This window comes from Elgaria multicarinata, chromosome 1 (assembly GCF_023053635.1).
Source record: "Elgaria multicarinata webbii isolate HBS135686 ecotype San Diego chromosome 1, rElgMul1.1.pri, whole genome shotgun sequence".
In the NCBI taxonomy this organism is placed as follows: domain Eukaryota; kingdom Metazoa; phylum Chordata; class Lepidosauria; order Squamata; family Anguidae; genus Elgaria; species Elgaria multicarinata.
Genome location: NC_086171.1, coordinates 151339311 through 151359819, shown reverse-complemented (window position 1 = coordinate 151359819; position 20509 = coordinate 151339311). Strand labels below are relative to the sequence as shown.

Sequence of the window (20509 nt, the reverse complement as noted above, 5' to 3'; positions counted from 1 at the left end):
CTGATTAGGACAAGTGAGGGCTTTTCTAGGGGAGGGAGAGCTGGCACAACATGATGAGGGGGAGGGGGAGGGAGGTTGGTGAAAGAGGGGACAGAGGCTTAATTTTTTAAAAAAACTGCTTATCTTTCGGGGCGCACGTGGCCCCTTTAAGACGCTGCAGGGCTTCCCTTGTCCCTACGCGTTGCCCCGCCTCCCTGCTGGCATATCCCGGCAGGTCTAGCTCAGAGTCACCGGAAGAAGGAGGTTTACTTCAGAGCCGGTATGAGCATAATGAAGAACGTTCTAAAGAAGAGTGTGCCGGGGTAAAACGATAGAAGAAAAGGTATTTCGATTGACTGGGCTCAAGTTGCATTTTGTAACGTAGCAAGGGAGGACGCAACAATGCACTTAAACAACGGTGTAATGAATAGTGTAGATTCAGCCCTAGTTTGTTAATCAGAATATCATGGGGCACTTAGTCAAAAGCTTTGCTGAAGTCAAGATATATTATGTCCACAGCATTCCCACAATCCACAAGGAAGGTTACCTGATCAAAAAATGAAATCAAATTAGTTTGACAGGATTTGTTCCTGACAAATCCATGTTTGTCATACATTGTTTTCAAGGTGCTTACAGACTGACTTCTTTATAATCTGCTCCAGAATTTTCCCAGGGATGGATGTCAGACTGACTGGTCTGTAGTTCCCAGGTTACTCCTTTTTGCCCTTTTTGAAGATAAGGACGTTAGCCCTCCTCCAGTCATCCGGCACCTCACCTGTCTTCCATGATTTTGCAAAGATAATAAACAGCGGTTCTGAGAGTTCTTCTGCTAGCTTCTTCATTACTCTAGGATGCAGTTCATCAAGCCCTGGATTTGAACTCATTCAAAGAAAGTAGGCGTTCCTTGACCATTTGTTTTGGATTGTTTCTTGACCATTTGCAATCTTAAACTGCAATCCTGCCCCCTCAACTTCTGCTTCACTTTTTCCAGGAAGGTCATAGGCCTGCTTTTGGAAGACTGAGCCAAAGTAGGAATTGAGCACTTCAGCCTTTTCTTTGTCATCTTTTATCAAGTTGTCATCTTCATTAAGCAGTTGAACCACCATTTCTTTCCTCTGTCTTTTACTACTCACATATCTGAAGAAAGCCTTTTTATTGCTTTTAGCATCCCTCACTAATCTCAGCTCATTCTGAGCTTTAGCCTTCCTGACACCATTTCGGCACTTCTGTGCCACCTGTCTGTACTCTTCTTTTGTAGTCTGGCCTTCCTTCCACTTCCTATATGTATCCTTTTTTTGTTTTCAGGTCATCTTTAAGCTTTTTGTGGAGCCACATTGGTTTCTTCTGTTGTCTTCTATCTTTTCTCCTTGTTGGAATTGTTTGTAATTGTGCCTTTAAAATTTCCTTTTTTAAATACTCCCACCCATCTTGCACGCCTTTTCTCATCTCAGCCTTAAATGATTTCTCGGACTGTACATCCACTTAAGTCCTTTCCTGATGGAGGAATTGGGTAGGGTGGCCGTTGTTTTATTATGGTTTTAATTTTTGTGAACCACCCAAAGAGCTTCGGCTATTGGGCAGTATAAAATGTAATAAATAAATAAATAAATAATATATGGCCAAAAGGGAGGACAAAAGGGGCAGTGATTTGTATAAAATTTGGCAGATGTTAATTTATATGCATAGATGCAAATTTATGAACGATTACTATAATTTCTGCTGTTCAGGTGCTGAGTGGGAAACAGTTCTTATGGCTCTTTAGCTTTAAACCAGAATGGGTCAGGACAGGCTTTCCAATAGAGCAGGGGTGAAGAAGCTTATGCCCAAATCTGGCCCTCTGTTTATTCCCCACCAGACCCACCCCTAGGTACTTCTAAAGGATTTGAATGCCTCTCCTAAGGCTCAGTTACTGGCAGTAAGACTTTTAAGCTAAAACATTCTGGTATTTTGTTTTGTTGCCCTCCCACTTTTGCCTTGCCTACCAATGAAATGCTGCCCCTGAGAGCTTCTCCCAAATTGAATTTGGCCCTCAGGCTGAAAGAGGCTCCCGATCCTTAAAATACAGGATAACTTCAGATAGAAAACAGTCCTCTGGCAGCCCTTCGAACAGAGGATTATCGTCTGTAAAGGAGAACACATAGCCACCCTAGTACAGAAAGCATGAGAAAGATAGACACAGCTGGAAGAGGCCATCTACTTTCCTTCCCTAGAGTCTACATGGAGAGGTGCCCTCTTACAACCACCCCCACTGATGCCAGATCTACACTACTGCTTTAAAGCGCTTTATAACAGTTTTGAAAACCGTATATGGAGTGTGTCCTGGTCCCCAACAGTTGTCAAAACGGTTATAAAGCACTTTAAAGTGCTTTAAAGCAGTAGTGTAGATCCTGCCACTGATTCCACCCCCCAAACTTTTCCATTTGACAGATTCAAAGAAAACAGAGGCAAATGTTAGGGGTGTGATCCGCTCCGATTAGGAGCGTAGAAGCAGTAGCGGATTGGCCTGCTCCGCCTTACCCAGAGGCGGAGTAGGAGCGGACCGCGGACCCCTAGAAGCAAGGCGAAGAGAAGCGGCCATTTTTCGGAGCTCCGAGTTCAGGCGGAGCGCTCCGATCGCCATCTTGAAAACATTTCGCCATAGGATTGCATTGCGGCAAATAATCGCGCATAACTACGTTGTTTTTGAAGCTATCGTTCTGGAAATTCTTGTGCTCAGAGAGTCGTGGATGGGGGTCATTTTGAGACCACTCTCACCTCTCTGCGTTGTCCGGGTCGCGTGCTATATTTTTTTGAAAATCGGGTCAACCGCGCGGCTCAAACAGCGTTTTCGGCTTTTCGCCCATAGGATTGCATTGCGGAAAAGAATCGGGGATAACTGGGGGGGGGGGTTTAAGCTATCGTTCTGAAAATTCTTGTGCACAGAGAGTCGTGGATGGGGGTCATTTTGAGACTACTCTCAACTTTCTGCGTCCTGTGGTTCACGTGCAATATTTTTGTGAAAATCGGGGTTTGGTTTTTTTTTTATTTTTTTATTTTTTTGGAAGCGATGACAGGCACATTCAACTCCCAATCCTGATGAGAATTGATCTCCTGAGAAAGCATCCTCCTCCAATCCCAGCGTTGGAGGGGGGACTAAGGCAGACCCACCCTCAGAACTTTCTGTTTTGTGTCTCTTTGTGGGTTGTCGTTCGTGGAGGGAACACTTAGTTAGTTAGTGCTCCTGCTTTGGACTTTGGAGATAGATTAGGATAGGTTTAGTTTGGCGTGTGTGTGTGTTTGTTTGCTTCTTTCTGACTTATAGCTTAGTTTGCCCTGTGTTTTCCCCTTACTTTGATTTAATATAAACTTTATTTTTAAATTTTGGAGTGTGTGTTTGGGTTGGTTGGGTTGGTTGGGTTGGTTGCCCCCCCCCTTCCCTGTATTAAAGCCTGACTGTTCTGCTTTTGTGAAAGCTTTCTTTTGAAAGCATACACACACTTCTTGTCCCATTTCCCTACATTTATATTCTTAAACATATTTTATTATATTCTTTTACATAGTCTATTAGTATATATTCTCATACATATTATTAGTAGTATTCATATTTTGTTCTTCTTATAGTAGTGGTTGGTTCTTTTCCCCCCTCCCCTCTCTTAAATCCTGATTGTGTTTCCTTCTATCTTCTATATACCAAAATATACCAAAAAAAATTTATTCTCTTTTTCTTCTCTGTGTAACTTGGACGGAGTGTGCTGCTTTTGTGAAGTTCAACAGGCAGCCACAGATTGAGCATTTTGGGGAAAGCATACACACACTTCTTGTCCCATTTCCCTATTCTTAAACATATTATTATATTCTTTTACATAGTCTTAGTAGTATATTAGTATATATTCTCATACATATTATTAGTAGTATTCATATTTTGTTCTTCTTATAGTAGTGGTTGGTTCTTTTCCCCCTCCCCTCTCTTAAATCCTGATTGTGTTTCCTTCTATCTTCTATATACCAAAATATACCAAAAAAAAATTATTCTCTTTTTCTTCTCTGTGTAACTTGGACGGAGTGTGCTGCTTTTGTGAAGTTCAACAGGCAGCCACAGATTGAGCATTTTGGGGAAAGCATACACACACTTCTTGTCCCATTTCCCTATTCTTAAACATATTATTATATTCTTTTAGATATTCTTAGTAGTATATATATATTAGTATATTCTCATACATATTAGTAGTAGTATAATATTTTATTCTTCTTGTCCCATTTCCCTACATTTAAACATATTATATTCTTCTTATACATATTCTTAGTAGTACCTTATACATAGTATTAGTAGTATTAATATTTTATTAGTCATCATGAAAAGAGGAAGCAGGCGTGCTGAAAGCAGCAAGGCTCAGGCTGGCAGCAGTAAGCAGGCTGCCTCTCCTCCTGTGAAAATCAAACGGGCAACTCCTTGGCTGACTGCTCCAAAACAGAAGCAGGACAAGCAGCAGGCAGAGCCACTCTCTTCTGCAACTTGTGCCCGGCGTTCTCTTTTTGAGGGTGGGAATGGGAAAAGTGCCCGTTTGCAAGAGGCACGTGGCAGCAGTGCCATTAGAGGAGGAGGAGTATCCCCAACTCCTTCATTCTCCTTTCAGCCCACGAGCCCGCTGATGGACCTAGACGAGGTCCTCAGCACAGTGGAGGGGGGGGAGGAGGAGGAGGCGGTGGGCCTCCAGGATGTGGGGGCTGAGGAGGAGCAGCAGCAGGCCGAGGCTCTCTCCCCAGTCTCATCCCACACCCCTGTTTCTGTGGCAACACCAGAGAGCTCAGGCGGGCAATTGGTGGTGTCACCACGGAAACGAAAGACAAGCATCGTGTGGGACCACTTTGAGTTGGGAGCGGATCCCCGCTTTGCTGTCTGTCGCCACTGCAAACTCAGCCTAAGCAGGGGTTCATCGACAGGGCATTATGGAACCAGCAGCATGAAGATGCATCTTAAGAGGCAGCACCAGTCGGTCTTGATGGGGAAAGAGGCGGGCAAGGCGACTGGTTCCAGGGGAAAGCCGAAGGCGGCTGCTGCTGCTGCTGCTGCTGCTGCTGCTGGCACTTCCAGTCTCAGCTCTCCATCTCCCATCCCCACAAGGGTTAGGCAGGCAACCCTGCCGGAAATGGGGTGGGGGAAGTATGGAACCACAAGATGGCGTTTTCCAACGCCCACTCAGGGTGCTACTGTGGTGGGGCATCTGCCAGGACTGACTCCTCCCCAATACTAGATCTATGACATGTCACTCTGCCTGCCCCTCTGCTAGCCTGTCCTCCTCGGTGACCGACTCACTGGGATGGTTTGCATTTGCAATGCGTGACTAACTGCAGTGCTGGCTTAGAAACCAGCCATCCTTGCCTCACTTCCTTGTGCCCCAAGAAATGCCTGCAGCCTGCCTGCCTGCCTGCCTGCCTGTCTGCCCGCCTCCCCCGGGGTGCTGCTGTGGTGGGGCATCTGCCAGGACTGACTCCTCGCCTACTCTGCCTGCCTTTCTGCCCGCCTGGTGCCTGGTTTGCTCCCAATCGTCCTCCTCTGTGCCCCTCAAGGCGTAACTGCTGGCTTAGAAAGAAAGAACCAGCCATCTTTGCCTCACTTGCTCCTTGCGCCCGCTTACGGGTTGGTTTGCTATGCGTTAGTGCTCAAGCCATCCTTGCGGCACTACAATGCATGCTGCCTGCCTGCCTGCCTGCCTGCTTTCCCTCCCTTCTCCCCTTCCCGCCTTGCAGGGATGGTGGATGTGTGTTGCTTTGACTCAGGGGAGAAGTCCTTCCTGCGCTCACTTAGACTTTATCAAGTTCAATAATCCCTTTTTCAAATGTGCCAGAAGATTTAGGGTTATCTCGTGGCATGTTGGGATTGCCTTGGAACTGGCCCCATTAAGCTGTCTGCAATTGCAACTTTAAATCCCTGACATACTGGAGTGTCCGAATTTCAAAAGTTCCCCTAACATCAGGGGATGATGGGATTGCCTTGAAACTTGGTGTCCATGGGGACACATGGGTAAGCTGTCATGGGACCAAAGGATAGGTTTCTAACGTGCAAATTGACGTAGTTGTAGAATGGGACTTGATTTGGGGTGAGTTAAAAAGTTTAAGCCGCGCCAAAAATCAGGGGATGATGGGATTGCCTTGAGTGTGGGCGTCCCTGTGGACACATGGATAAGCTATCATGGTGGTGAGTTTGAGGTTTCTAACATGCAAATTGACGGAGCTATCCCAAGGGGTGTGAATGGGGTGCCCGATTTTCAAAAATTCGCCAAAAATCAGGGGATGATGGGATTACCTTGAAACTTGGCGTCCATGTGGACAAGTGGATAAGCTATCCTGGTGCCGACTTTGAGGTTTCTAACATGCAAATTGACGTAGTTGTAGAATGGGACAATTTGGGGTGAGTTAAGCCATGCCAAAAATCAGGGGATGATGGGATTGCCTTGAGTGTGGGCGTCCCTGTGGATACATGGATAAGCTGTCCTGGTGCCGAGTTTGAGGTTTCTAACATGCAAATTGACGGAGCTATCCCAAGGGGTGTGAATGGGGTGCCCGATTTTCAAAAATTCCCCAAAAATCAGGGGATGATGGGATTGCCTTGAGTGTGGGCGTCCCTGTGGACACATGGATAAGCTATCATGGTGGTGAGTTTGAGGTTTCTAACATGCAAATTGACGGAGCTATCCCAAGGGGTGTGAATGGGGTGCCCGATTTTCAAAAATTCGCCAAAAATCAGGGGATGATGGGATTACCTTGAAACTTGGCGTCCATGTGGACAAGTGGATAAGCTATCCTGGTGCCGACTTTGAGGTTTCTAACATGCAAATTGACGTAGTTGTAGAATGGGACAATTTGGGGTGAGTTAAGCCATGCCAAAAATCAGGGGATGATGGGATTGCCTTGAGTGTGGTGGTCCCTGTGGATACATGGATAAGCTGTTCTGGTGCCGAGTTTGAGGTTTCTAACATGCAAATTGACGGAGCTATCCCAAGGGGTGTGAATGGGGTGCCCGATTTTCAAAAATTCCCCAAAAATCAGGGGATGATGGGATTGCCTTGAAACTTGGCGTCCATGTGGACACGTGGATAAGCTATCATGGTGCTGAGTTTGAGGTTTCTAACGTGCAAATTGACGGAGCTATCTAAAGGGGTGTGAATTATGGTTATGGGTGGTGCGTTAGAAGGTAGAGCCGCGCCAAAAATCAGGGGATGATGGGACTGCCTTGAGTCTGGGCGTCCATGTGGACACATGGATAAGCTGCCCTGGTGCCGAGTTTGAGGTTTCTAACATGCAAATTGACGGAGCTATCCCAAGGGGTGTGAATGGGGTGCCCGATTTTCAAAAATTCCCCAAAAATCAGGGGATGATGGGATTGCCTTGAAACTTGGCGTGTGTGTGTATACGCCCATGAGGTGTCATGGTGCCAAACGTGAGGTTTCTAACTTCAACGGAAAAAAGGTTGTATAATTTTTTAGCTTTCAATGCAACCCTATGGGGGGGAAAAAACGGAGCTCCGGATCCGGATCCGGAGGTCCGAGCGGAGCGGAGCGGAAGTGGGCGGAGCGGGGGCGGAGCGGAGTGACCCGCTCCGGAAAATGGCGGATCTGCAAGTGAAGCGGAGCGGGGGGTCCGTGCACACCCCTAGCACATGTAATATCAGAGGCCCATTAAAAAAGCCTTAAAATTGGTTGAAACCCAGGAAATGAATAATGGTCCCTGCCCCACCCTTACACCATTACTCCTGACAGCCACCCTAACCTAGGCTATCACCCTCCCTCAATTATTCACCCCCATTTTTTTAGACTCTTTTTCTTACCTGGTGAACATTACCATAGAGCCAGTGGGTGGGAGGGCCTGGAAAACTTTCAAAAGCCTTGACCTGTGCTTGTCTTTTGAAGTGCAGCTGGATGGCTTTCATCAGCACATAAAGAAGACAGAACCCAGCGCATAGGAGCATGAGCTGGGAAGAGAGGTTTGCCATTTTCTCTGTTGCAAATACCGTGACGGTGGCGTCTCTGTAGCAAAGTGGAGCAGAACTCCTTTTTAGCATGCGTGTTTGATTCCTTTCTTTTTAATCTACGCAAAAAGAGGCTGCAGCCAATAGTCAGTGAGATCAGCAGCAAGCACATACCCTCTCTCAGATGGTTCTGCTGATGCAACATTGCTTCTAGTGCAATCCAGTCATTCCCAGCTCTTAATAGGCTTGGGGAAAGTTACCATTTTATTACCTCATCTAGCTTTTGCCCTACTTCAATTAAGAGATGCTATGAAAGTGGCCAGAGGGTATTAGTTGAAAGTAAATTAGCCATATTATGTTCCATAACTATGAGCCACATTCTAGGAGATCACAATCTTGATTTTACGCACACACATATATGATGAGAGAAATGTGTTTCTTAGGCATTCATTTCTTGCTACCTGAACCATGAAGGTAACCTACTCTCCTTAAATCGAATAATGAGCTTCTCTTAGCATCTTTTACAAGTCCCAAATTTTAATCTTGAAGAAACCAGCTATATTATATGAAAGCACCTATATTATATTATATTATTGAGAAAGCTCTTGATTGTTAAAAGCGTAAGATGCTAGTTACACTCGTTTCTGTATCAGTAGGAATATGAATTGTGCTTGAACAAGAGTCACATCAGTTACACACCCTCATGAGCAGACTTTGCTCCAATAAAAATTACCACTCAATGGCAGCTGAAAGATACAACAAAATGGAGGAAAACGATTTCTTTTATGGGCAATTTCTTTTATGGGCTTTATCTTTTTCAGACACAATTACATCCCATGTTTGATTTTGTTCACTCTCATTCAACAAGACCATGAAAACAATTCCACAATCCATAGCTGTTTGTTTTTTTGCTTCTATGCAAGTCCTCTAAAAGTTTATATATAGGTGTTTATTTATTTATTTATTTATTTATTACACTTATATACCTCCCCCATAGCTAGAGCTCTCTGGGTGGTTTACAGAAATTCTAAAATTGAGATAAAAACGAGTATACAAAATTTAAAATTCTAAAATGCAGAACATACATACATGAAGCATTAAAAACCGTTAAAAATAAACATGTGGGTGATTAAGATGTGCTGCCACATGCCTGGGCAAATCAACATGCATCTGAATCAACATGCATCTGAACATGCCCAGTGTTGTCCAGTTTGATCCTGAGAACATTCTCCCTACCTCTTTGCTTGCTTGATGTTTCTGATGGATAAAGGCAAGTAATGCTAGTGATATTACCAAGTATTGTCATTACTTAGTTTGGTATGTGTTACCACTTTCAGAAGCCTTTATAGCAAGTGTGGGGAACCTGTGGTCCTCCAGATTTTGCTGAACTACAACTATCATAATTCCTGGCCAGTGGCTAGGCTGGCTGAGGCTGATGGCACTTGGAATCCTACAATATCTGGAGTTGCCTTAGGTTCCTGTTTTGTAAGAAAACGTGGGAACTACTATATTTTATGTGTAGCTAATGTTTCTCAGTATTTTTGAACTCAGCCCCCCACCCCCCGCTTACTCAAAGTAGACTTTATCTTCTCAGCCCCATAACCATTCCTTAGGCAAAGGAACATCGCTGTACACTTCCATGAATGTGCAGTCAGGATATATGGATTTTGTTAAATGTGTTCTGTCTGAGTTTCACAGATGGTCAAGCATCTTTTGTTCCATTATCTTCTCATTGACAGAATTTGACTTTTTAAAGGGATATATGACAATTTCATTCCACTTGCACAAGTGTGCATTAATGAAAGTGTCCATTAGCACTAATACACATTTGCACAAAGCCCCACCCCTCAAAAAAGTTTTTTTAAAAAAACAAAAAACACAAACCAGTATGTGGAATCCATATGAGTCACCAAAGGCAGTTTTGCTGTGAAATCAGCAGCTTGAATTCATAGAAAACCAAACTTATTTCAATCCATCCCAGATTTTTACAGCATCTCTACTGTGCAGTTCTTGGTTGCCTGCAAGGACCTGCTGGTTGCTTATTATTATTTTGGGGTATCATGGTGGTGAGCTTCCATGTTATCAATGCATACCACCAGGTCCAGTGATACCATTAGGCCAACTAGGCAACTGCCTAGGGCACAGACCTCAGAGGGGCACAGTACTGCCCTTTAAGGGTCACAGTTTTATACAAATTAGCTGTTTTAAGAAAAAAATAAAATAAAAGGAAAATATAATAGTTCAGAAACTCTTCTTGAACAGCTGAATTGAAGTTGGCAATTTGGGGGGGGGGGGTGCAAGTAGCATGCCTTGCCTAGGACACAAAATAGTCTGGCACCAGCTCTGCATACCACATGGTTCCCTGTACTCACATGTCACTGGAGCACTTTTAAAATGGCACATGGGAAAGTGTGTGTGTACGTGTGCATGCGAGAGAGAGAGCTTTCACCTTGTATAGTTCAATACAGCTGTAAATACGAAACCTGGATCTTGTAGTGGCTTGCATAGTTAAGTAATATTTATCTTGTGCAATTTTATTCACACTATATAGTAATTAACTTTATACTCATAGGAGAACAACTCATAAAACTAAGTGTAATAAAACAAAGTTCACAGAAGAATTATGGGATGGACTGAATGAGGGCCAGTTGAAGCTCAAACCAGGTTAGAAATGTGAAGGCCTGGAAAAAAATGCAACAATTTGAGGGAAAATGCAGTTTTCCTTTTTTCCTGAAGGCTTTTTGGGGTTTTTTTCTGAAAAATTGGTGTGGGGGGGATGAAGAAAAAATGGATTATGGGATGTTTTATTTTAGCATGATGAATAGAATCATGATGACTAGGTGTTCAGAGATTTACTTCTCCAAATGGTTTCTAAAAACTATGTAGAGTATCAGATTATTACAATTTCTGTGAACCGAGGACAAGCAAGTCCTAGGTTGCAAACTGAATCTACAACTCTCAAATGCAAGAGCAAGATGCACTTCTGCCTCTAGGGGGCTGCACTGCCATTGAAGCAGACTGAGTGATAGCTATAGCTCAGAAAATGAGTCCGATTAAATGTCATGCATATTCATTGAACTTTGGCCCCTCCTTTTTCTCAGTTCTTTTTATGGGAATGGGTGCTTTATGTCTGCTTGACATTGTGGAGGACTAGTGGAGACATAAATAATTTTCTTTGTTGCTAATGTTGATGGTTTCCTCTGTTGTTGTTTTAAATTATTTTTTGTCTGCTCCTCGTGAACTGGCAAAACCAAAGAGGTTCCTTACAGTTCAGGAGTTTGTAGCTCCATTTGTTACCAGAAAGGTAAAACAAATATTAAAAAGTAAATTCAGTTTGTAATAATTGTTTGAATACACATTATTATTATTATTATTATTATTATTATTATTATTATTATTATTATTTGTATCCCGCCTTTTGCCCAATGCTGGGCCTCAAGGCGACCAATATACCAAATGTAATAATTTTCTGCCAAACCAACTTGGACATAATTACATTTTACGTTCCTAAGTAACAAAGTGTCTTTCAATCAGCAAAATGTGCTAATCTTGCATTATTTCAATTTTTCTGATTTTTTTTGTTTTTTTCTGGAAAAAAACGGGAAACAATTGTTTTTTTCCATGCCTTCAACATTTCTGTAAATTTTACATCGCTAAACCAGGTAAGACAAAGGAACTGCTGGTGGGTGATTTGACTATATGCATGAGTGGTGCCCAGGTGAATGATGAAGGGACTGAATTCTGTAGCAAGTCCCTAGCTTAGGGGTGCTTGTGGAACCAACTTTGTCATCCAAGGCCCAAGTGTTTTCTCGGTTCAGAGTGCTTTTTTCCAGCTTATGCTGGTACACCTTCTACAACCCACCAAGAATAGTGACAGCCCAACTTCAGTGATCCATGCCCCGATAATCTCCCACTTAGAATACTTCAATGTAGTATATATGGGGCTGCCCTTGAAGATGATCCGGAAACTTCATTTAGCACAAGATATTTCAGCAAAAGTACTGACTGGAACTGAACCTTATGATCATATTACATTAGTATTATCACATCTTCACTGGCTCCCAGTTGATTTTCAGGCCCAATTCAAGGTGTTGGTGTGAACCTACAAAGCCCTTCATGGCTTGGGGCCCCAGTATCTAAAGGACCACCTCCTTCCATGCTCTGAGATGGTCATCTAAAGCCCTGCTCTGGGTGCCCTACTCTAAGTGTCATAACGAACTCCCATTGATTTCAATCAGTCTACTCTATGTATGGCTAACAATGCTTCTAGAGGGACACCTTGAGGTGTTACCAACTAGACAGCATTGTGCAGCTATTCAGTAATTTTCTCCTTGATGCAATTTCTGCGGTAAGAAAAAAAAAGAGACTGAAGTAGTGGTGCAAAAATCCCAGAGGAGTAGGAATGGAAGATGGCATCTTCTGAACCGCACATAAAATTCTGTGAATGAGGCATGACAATGGTGCAATGAAAGCTTCACCTGAAAATGCCTGAAATCTGGAAGCAACCCGGTGCTGTTCCTGATCCTCATTTATGTTGATAAGTATGCCTTTAAACTTCTGCTTTCAATAATGAACCAGACATTTTGGCCCCAGCATGTTGGGAGTGTGGCATTCACAAGATCACATCGTTTGGATCCACATTAAGTTTGAAATATTGCAGCTGAAATCAAAGAGATTAAAGTATGATAAAACTCTTGATGTTTTTCCCTCTTCCAATAATAGGTGGAGCGATGGGTTTAATCCATGCTGTTGACTGTGCAATCGATGCATTAATTAAACTTAAAATATATTGAAAACTTGCATGCAAAACCAGTCTCCAAAACAGGGCTGAAAGAACATTAAAAAAAAAACATATTAAGAACAAGAAGAACCCTTCTTAGATCAAACCAAAGGTTCATCTACGGTGCTTTCAGATGAAGAGCTCCAAGAGCTAAAACTCAAAAGGCACTGCACAGCTATTCTGTCTTTCCTTCCTTAACAGATTTTTTTTCTCGTAAGAAACAAGACAGAAGTAGTGGTGGGAAAATAAACGAGGGCTACAAACTGAAGGCAACAGCATATGCAGAATCCATAAAAATCCATCAATGAGGCATAATGATTGCACAATAAAAGCCTCATCTGGAAGCATCCGTATCCCAGCACCAGTATTTTCCACAGTGATTATCCAGATGCCTCTGGGAAGTCAACAAGATGCACATGAAGGCAAGCCCTTTCCTGCTGTTACTTCCCAGAAATTGGTATTCAGTGGCAGGCCTGAACTTGGAGGTTCCGGGCAGTCATCATGACAAGCAGCCATTGATGGAAATACCACCTTATTCATTTATTTGTTACATTTTATACCCACCTTTCTTCCATGGAGCCCAGGGCAGTTTACATGATCCTCCTCCTCTTGATTTTAGCATCACAACAAATTTGTTCTTTAGCTTAGGCTGAGAGTCATTGAATGGCCCAAAGTCACCGATTGGGCTTCATGGCCAAGTAGGACCTAGAAGCTGGGTCCAACACTCTAACCACAACTACACCTCACTTCCTCTCTCTTTTAAAGCCATCTTAAGGCAATTTTCTCAGTATTCTTGCATGTCTACACTGTAGTGAAGCTACTCTACCTAAGTATCTAACTATCTTTCCTGTCCTTCTAAGTATCTTCCATGCACTTCTAGGTGAAAGTTGGTGTCCTCATTTTGTGAATGTCAGCCTCCACCCCTGTAGGTATTACTCATCCCATTTAGAGGAATACTTACAGCGTCTGTGCTCAAAAAACAAAACAAATCCATGAACCTTTCCCTAGTTGCTCAATGGCGACAGAAGAATATCATCTGGGAGGTGAGAAGGATGACATATAAACTGTGGCAATACGGGGAAAGGTCAAGCCTGCATAAGTAAGAGCTGAGTGAGAACTCAGTTGTAGAAGAGGAGGAAACTGTACACACAACATCCTATCAGTAATCTTAAGGACAAAAGCTTTTTTAGGGCATACTAAGTATTATTAGAATACTTACAGTGTACTCCTGTATACTCAGTAGTACAGCCCATTATGCTTCACAGGGATTAACCCCAGGTGAGTGGTCATAGGACTGCAGTTTAAAACATGGTTGGCTCAGCCATGTGATTGCATCCTAATCAATTGTTTGTCGTTAGGCATGTGCTCCGCTCCGATTAGGAGCGGAGAAGCAGTAGCGGATTGGCCTGCTCCGCCTTACCCAGAGGCAGAGTAGAAGCGGACCGCGGACCCCTAGAAGCAAGGCGAAGAGAAGCGGCCATTTTTCGGAGCTACTGTTTCAGGCGGAGCACTCCGATCGCCATCTTGAAAACATTTCGCCCATAGGATTGCATTGAGGAAAAGAATTGGGGATAACTAGGTTGTTTTTGAAGCTATCGTTCTGAAAATTCTTGTGCTCAGAGAGTCGTGGATGGGGGTCATTTTGAGACTACTCTCACCTCTCTGCGTCGTGCAGGTCGCGTGCTAGAATTTTTAAAAAATCGGGTAAACAAACGGACAGCGCGGGTCAAACGGCGGTTTTCGCCCATAGGATTGCATTGAGGAAAAGAATTGGGGATAACTGGGTTGTTTTTTAAGCTATCATTCTGAAAATTCTTGTGCACAGAGAGTCATGGATGAGGGTCATTTTGAGACTACTCTCACCTCTCTGCGTGGTGCGGGTCGCGCGCTAGAATTTTTTAAAAAATCGGCGGGAAAAATACCTTTTTCAAAGGGCTGAGGGGCAGAGTCAGCTCCCGGTCATGATGATCCCAAAGTTGGAGGAGGGGATAGGCAAAACGGGTAACTTGGGATTCTGGGAAACTTCTCTTTCTTAATCTGAACGGACTTTTCCCAGTGTTTTTTAACACAGTAGCCCCACCAAAGGCACAAACACAACCTGAAATCATATACTAAGCCAAGAATAAGAGATAGAAACACAGCACTGCTCCCCACCCTAACTTTGGAGAACAACTGAAAAGATGTGGTGCAAGGGGATGAGCTCCCCTAGGGCATCTCATTGTGGACGTGCCCCCACTCTCTCCTGTACTGGAAGGCCATCAGAGCCTTCCAAAGAGAGTAAAACGGTGGAGCAATGCCTATCATGAGTCGAAGTGAGCGTTCTACTTCTCTTAGTGGTGGAGCAATGCCTATTATGAGTTGAAGTGAGCGTTTACTTCTCAGAGCTGTTGGTGAAGCAATGGCTTTCATGAGCTGAACTGGCAGCTGCTTCCCTCTCCCCCGGGCACGTCCCCCTATTACTGGTAAAAGACAGATATAGCCTTTTTTTTAAAGTTCTTCTTGCTGTTTATTCAGCAACACTGCTGCTTTTAATTCCACCCCTCCTTTGTTTATTTATTTATTTATTCCATTTTATATGCATTACTGGCTTATCCTTGGCTCACTTCCTTATGCCCCCAGAAATGCCAGCTGCATGCCTGCCTGCCTGCCTTCCCTCCCTCCTCCCCTGCCCACCTCGCAGGGATGTTGTGTGTGTGTGGCTTTGACTCAGGGGAGAAGTCCTTCCTGCGCTCACTTGGAGTTTTGGAAGTTCCAAATTTTGCAGGTTTAAGCCCCGCCAAAAAACAGGGGATGATGGGACTGCCTTGAGTCTCGGCGTGCGGCGTATGTATCCCTGGATAAGCTTTCATGGTGGTGAGTTTGAGGGGTTTTTTTAACGTGCAAAATTGACGGAGCTATGGAAAGGGGTGTTGGATTTTCATAAATTCCCCAAAAATCAGGGGATGATGGGACTGCTTTGAGTGTGGGCGTCCATGTGGACACATGGATAAGCTGTCCTGGTGGCGAGTTTGAGGTTTCTAACATGCAAATTGACGGAGCTATCCCAAGGGGTGTGAATGGGGTGCCCGATTTTCAAAAATTCCCCAAAAATCAGGGGATGATGGGATTGCCTTGAAACTTGGTGTGCATGTGGACACATGGATAAGCTATCATGGTGCCGAGTTTGAGGTTTCTAACGTGCAAATTGACGGAGCTATCGAAAGGGGGGTTATGGGTGGTGCGTTAGAGGTTAGAGCCGCGCCAAAAATCAGGGGATGATGGGATTGCCTTGAGTCTGGGCATCCATGTGGACACATGGATAAGCTGTCATGGTGCCGAGTTTGAGGTTTCTAACATGCAAATTGACGGAGCTATCCCAAGGGGTCTGAATGGGGTGCCTGATTTTCAAAAATTCCCCAAAAATCAGGGGATGATGGGATTGGCTTGAAACTTGGCGTGTGTGTGTATACATCCATGAGGTGTCATGGTGCCAAACATGAGGTTTCTAACTTGAACAGAGAAAAAGTTGTATAATTTTTTAGCTTTCAATGCAACCCTATGGGGGGGGAAACGGAGCTCCGATCCGGATCCGGAGCTCCGAGCGGAGCTGAGCGGAAATGGGCGGAGCGGGGGCGGGGTGAAGCGGCCCACTCTGAAAATCGTGGATCTGCAAGTGAAGCGGAGAGGGGGGTCCGTGCACACCCCTATTTGTCGTGCTATATCTCAATGAAGGACTGCTTTCCTATGAGCACAGAATATCTTATAGGATTTTTTAAAAAAATCAATCCGATTTTATGTATGCAGATGTAACCTTGATGAATGGGATAGTGTCAGGCACCCTCAGATGTGGGGAGAGAGTGTTTTCAGTGCTTTCAGAAATTACTATAAAGTAACAGAAGCTTTGGTCAAGCTGCAGGTCATTTCAGCCTTTCCCACGTTGGGACCCTAGATGATGAGGGACTACACCTTCCATTGCCCCTAGCAATGTCCAATGGTCAGGAAAGATGGGAGTTGTAAAAGTCCCGAAACCAAATGGGGACCCAAGATTGGGAAGCACTGCCTGAGAATCTGTTTCCGGGCACAATTCAAAATGTTGGTTATGACCTATAAAGCCCTATACAGCTAGGTCCAGGTTATCTGAAAGACCGTATTCTCCCTTATGAGCCTGCCCATGCTTTGAGATCTTCTGGGGAAGCCCTATTTTCAGTCCCACTATCTTCACAGGCGCGCCTGTTGGGAACATGGAAGAGGGCCTTCTCGGTGGCTGCTCCAGTGCTCTGGAATTCTCTTCCCAGGGAAGCTAGGCTGGCTCCCTCCTTGATGTGGTTTCAGAGGCAGGCAAAAATGTTTTTGTTCCAGCAGGCCTTTGGAGAATAATCTGGACCTCCATCTACACTCTATAGAAGTATAAAGCTAAACTTACCACCACTACCCTCAAGCCACCGGTAATTATGAATGAAAGCATTCTAAGCTCTATCCGAACATGTAGACTAGGATAAAGGGGAAAGTGTGTGTGTGTGTGTGTGAATTTGGGTGATGTTAAATCAAAACACAAGGTGGCAGCAAAGGGGTTTAGAAAGCACAATTACATGTATCTTTCTAATGGCTTAGAATCCAAGTGGCAAGATGGTGAAATACTCCACGGGCTAGCCAGAAATATATTTAGGCAGATATTTTCTACCCTTTAATTAAACCAAGATTCTTTTGTAGAGTAAAATATAACATCCAATTGCTCATTCTCATTCCTGCTGGTGTTGGATATAGAATAATATACTAAAGCTATGCAACTACTGAACCATTGATGGTGGCTATTGAGACACCATATCACACAGTTAATATGTCAGACTGAAGAGCTAAGAAGTGCCACATGAGCAGAGTCGCTTAAATTTCATTCAGGTCATTTCCTTTAAATGCCACTCTCTTAATAGGAAATCAGAGGGATAGGATTTAACCTTGTGAACCTTCTGGATTCAAAGTATGTGCTCTATCACTGAGCTATGCTTCCTGGGCCAGATCCACACAGAGGCTTCGGGACGCCCTGAAGGCACTTTAGGGCGCCCCAAAATCGATGATGTACACCCTACCTTAACCGTTCCAAGAAGAGGCGGAGGAAAACCCCGACTGCCGCCCTAACACCGTCGGGTGGGCAGTGCGCGACGCACGCCTCGGCAGGACTTACTCTTGAGTAGGCGCCATTAAAGTGCAGCCAACCGAGCGCCTCGGCGATCCTGGCCGCGCGATGCACCCCTACCTGGCGCGGGGGGGGGCTTCCGGAGACGGAGAAACCCACTCTGGAAAGGAGGCGCGCCCGGCTGCCTGCGAGCGAGGGGTGGGCCCGGGTGGCTTTTTCACCTGCAAAAGGAGGCCGGCGGGTAGGTGGGCGGCAGCTGATTCCCCAGCAAAGCCGCCGGGCGCGGCAACTCTTCATCCCGTCCCCGCGAGGGGCGATGCGGGGCCGCCTCCTCCTCCTCCGCCTCTTCTTGGAACGGTTAAGGTAGGGTGTACATCATTGATTTCGGGGCGCCCTAAAGCGCCTTCAGGGCGTCCCGAAGCCTCTGTGTGGATCTGCCCCTGGTGGCTTACCTACATCCACCTAGCAGTTGTATGGTTGAAGTGAGATTTGAAACAAATTCTTCCCCACACACAATGCACACTTAGCAATTACAATACACAGCTATAATACTAAGGTTAGACATGATGTGAATGCTCAGAGTCCATGTCCAGATCATAGTTAACTTAGGGTGACCATATGAAAAGGAGGGCAGGGCTCCTGTATCTTTAACAGTTGCATAGAAAATAGAATTTCAGCAGGTGTCATCTGTATATATGGAGAACCTGCTGAAATTCCCTCTTCATCACAACAGTTAAAGTTGCAGGAGCTATACTAGAGTGACTAGATTTAAAAGAGGGCAGGGCACCTGCAGCTTTAACTGTTGTGATGAAGAAGAAATTTCACCAGGTTCCCCATATTTACAAATGACACGTGCTGAAATTTCCGTTTCAATACAACTGTTAAAGATACAGGAACCCTGTCCTCCTTTTCATATGGTCACCCTATCTCCTGGTCCCACTCACTTTCAGAAGACCTTTGATGATATGAAGAAATCATCTTTGGACAAACATCTTAGTATTTACATGACAGTGGGGGATCTACACTATTGCTTTTAAAGCACTTTAAAGCACTTTGAAAACGTTTTGAAACCTGTATATGCAGTGTGTCCTGGGCCCCAACAGTTGTCAAAACTGTTATAAAGCGCTTTAAAGCAGTAGTGTAGATCCCTCCCAGCAAAACAAAGTCGCTGTAAGTCAGTTATTGTTGACTTTGAAGTACATTAAGAAAATGCTCAACCTTTCAACCCTCCCTTTTTATGAGCTGCTTGGTGTTTAGTAGGATTCAAAATCCTTTGGGAAAGGCTGTAACTCAATGATGGAGCACCCAGGTCTCAGGTTCAAGGTCTGGCATCTTCAGGTAGCACTGGGAAAGACTCCTGAAATTGCCATCCCATCAGCCTTTCTGAACCTGGCACCCTTCTGCTGTGTTGGACTACAGTTCTCATCACTCCAGATAACATGGGCCATGCTGGCTGGGAATGATGGGGGTTGTAGTCCAACACAACCAGAGGGCACCAGGTTGGGGGAGGCTAGTGTAAATTATCTTGGGCTACATGGATATGTGTAAGGTTCAGTATAAGGCAGCATCTTGCAGCCTGGAGGAAAAAAAATAGAGAAACAATCAGACACTGTATATTGCTGTGTTCATTTTTTCCAATGTTTGCTCTTCCTGATGGCATTCCCCACTATTCATTTCTCCAAATGAGAATCAGCTTATCACTGTTTTGTCCTCTCACGACTGCTTGCATATCTAAGAGCTCTTAGATTATGCAAACTGAGAAGAGTGTGCATATCATCCTTGTAAGTTTATTTCCCTCCATGTATTCTGTGCTTTGCAAATCAATTCTCTCCTACCACTGTCCCCAGTTTCAGATTTGCCACATGAGTCTTAAGACACCAACATACTGAACTCATAGATAATATGGTTTCCCTGGTGACTGAGTGACCAATTGAAGGAGTTGCTCCTTAGCTACCCCCTCCCATCCTTGTTCATTTTCGTGGTACCCGACTCCCGCAGCAAGGCAGAATGGGGGCTGATAAGATGGGGTGTATTTTTCAAAGGACTCCATCATCAGAGACCTGGGCAACTGATTCTATTACTGAATGCTATTGAAGAAGTATTCTTGCAGAGCTGATTTGGGGTGGGGGGAAGAAAATGTAGCCCAAGAGGTCTGACATGCAGTTCTTTACAGGGATCCATCTGGCAGTGTTCTATGCATTCTCTATGCACACACAAAGAGATCACTTCTGCTCTTTGTGCATGATATACAGTAATTTGGGTTGATCCATATGATGGGCACACTCATGTTGCTCTCTTCTCTCTAAAGCAGTGGTTCTCAAACTTCCTAATGCCGCGACCCTTTAATACAGTTCCTCATGTTGTGGTGACCCCCAACCACAAAATTATTTTCGTTGCTACTTCATAACTGTAATTTTGCTACTGTTATGAATCGTAATGTAAATATCTGATATGCAGGATGTATTTTCATTGTTACAAATTGAACATAATTAAAGCATAGTGATTAATCACAAAAACAATATGTAATTATATATTGTGAAATATTTATTTCTAATTACAAATAAATAAAATGTCTCGGTTCCTAAGGCCATCAGAAATATGTGTTTTCCGATGGTCTTAGGCGACCCCTGTGAAAGGGTCGTTCGACCCCCCAAAGGGGTCCCGACCCACAGGTTGAGAACCGCTGCTCTAAAGG

The 20509-nt window shown here is 44.3% G+C and overlaps 2 protein-coding genes across 2 annotated transcripts in view; both read right to left on the bottom strand.

The window, feature by feature from the left end:
* Positions 1–8023, bottom strand: part of LOC134407464 (cytochrome P450 4B1-like) — a 30654-nt gene extending 22631 nt beyond the window's left edge. The window contains exon 1 of the mRNA XM_063139260.1: positions 7784–8023. Within this exon, the coding sequence (XP_062995330.1) occupies positions 7784–8017 (234 nt within the window). The 5' untranslated portion in view covers positions 8018–8023. The remainder of the gene's footprint in view (positions 1–7783) is intronic.
* The window catches only part of PDZK1IP1 (PDZK1 interacting protein 1), a 355951-nt gene that overhangs the window by 306056 nt on the left and 29386 nt on the right, over positions 1–20509 (bottom strand). The gene's annotated exons all lie outside the window — the stretch shown is intronic.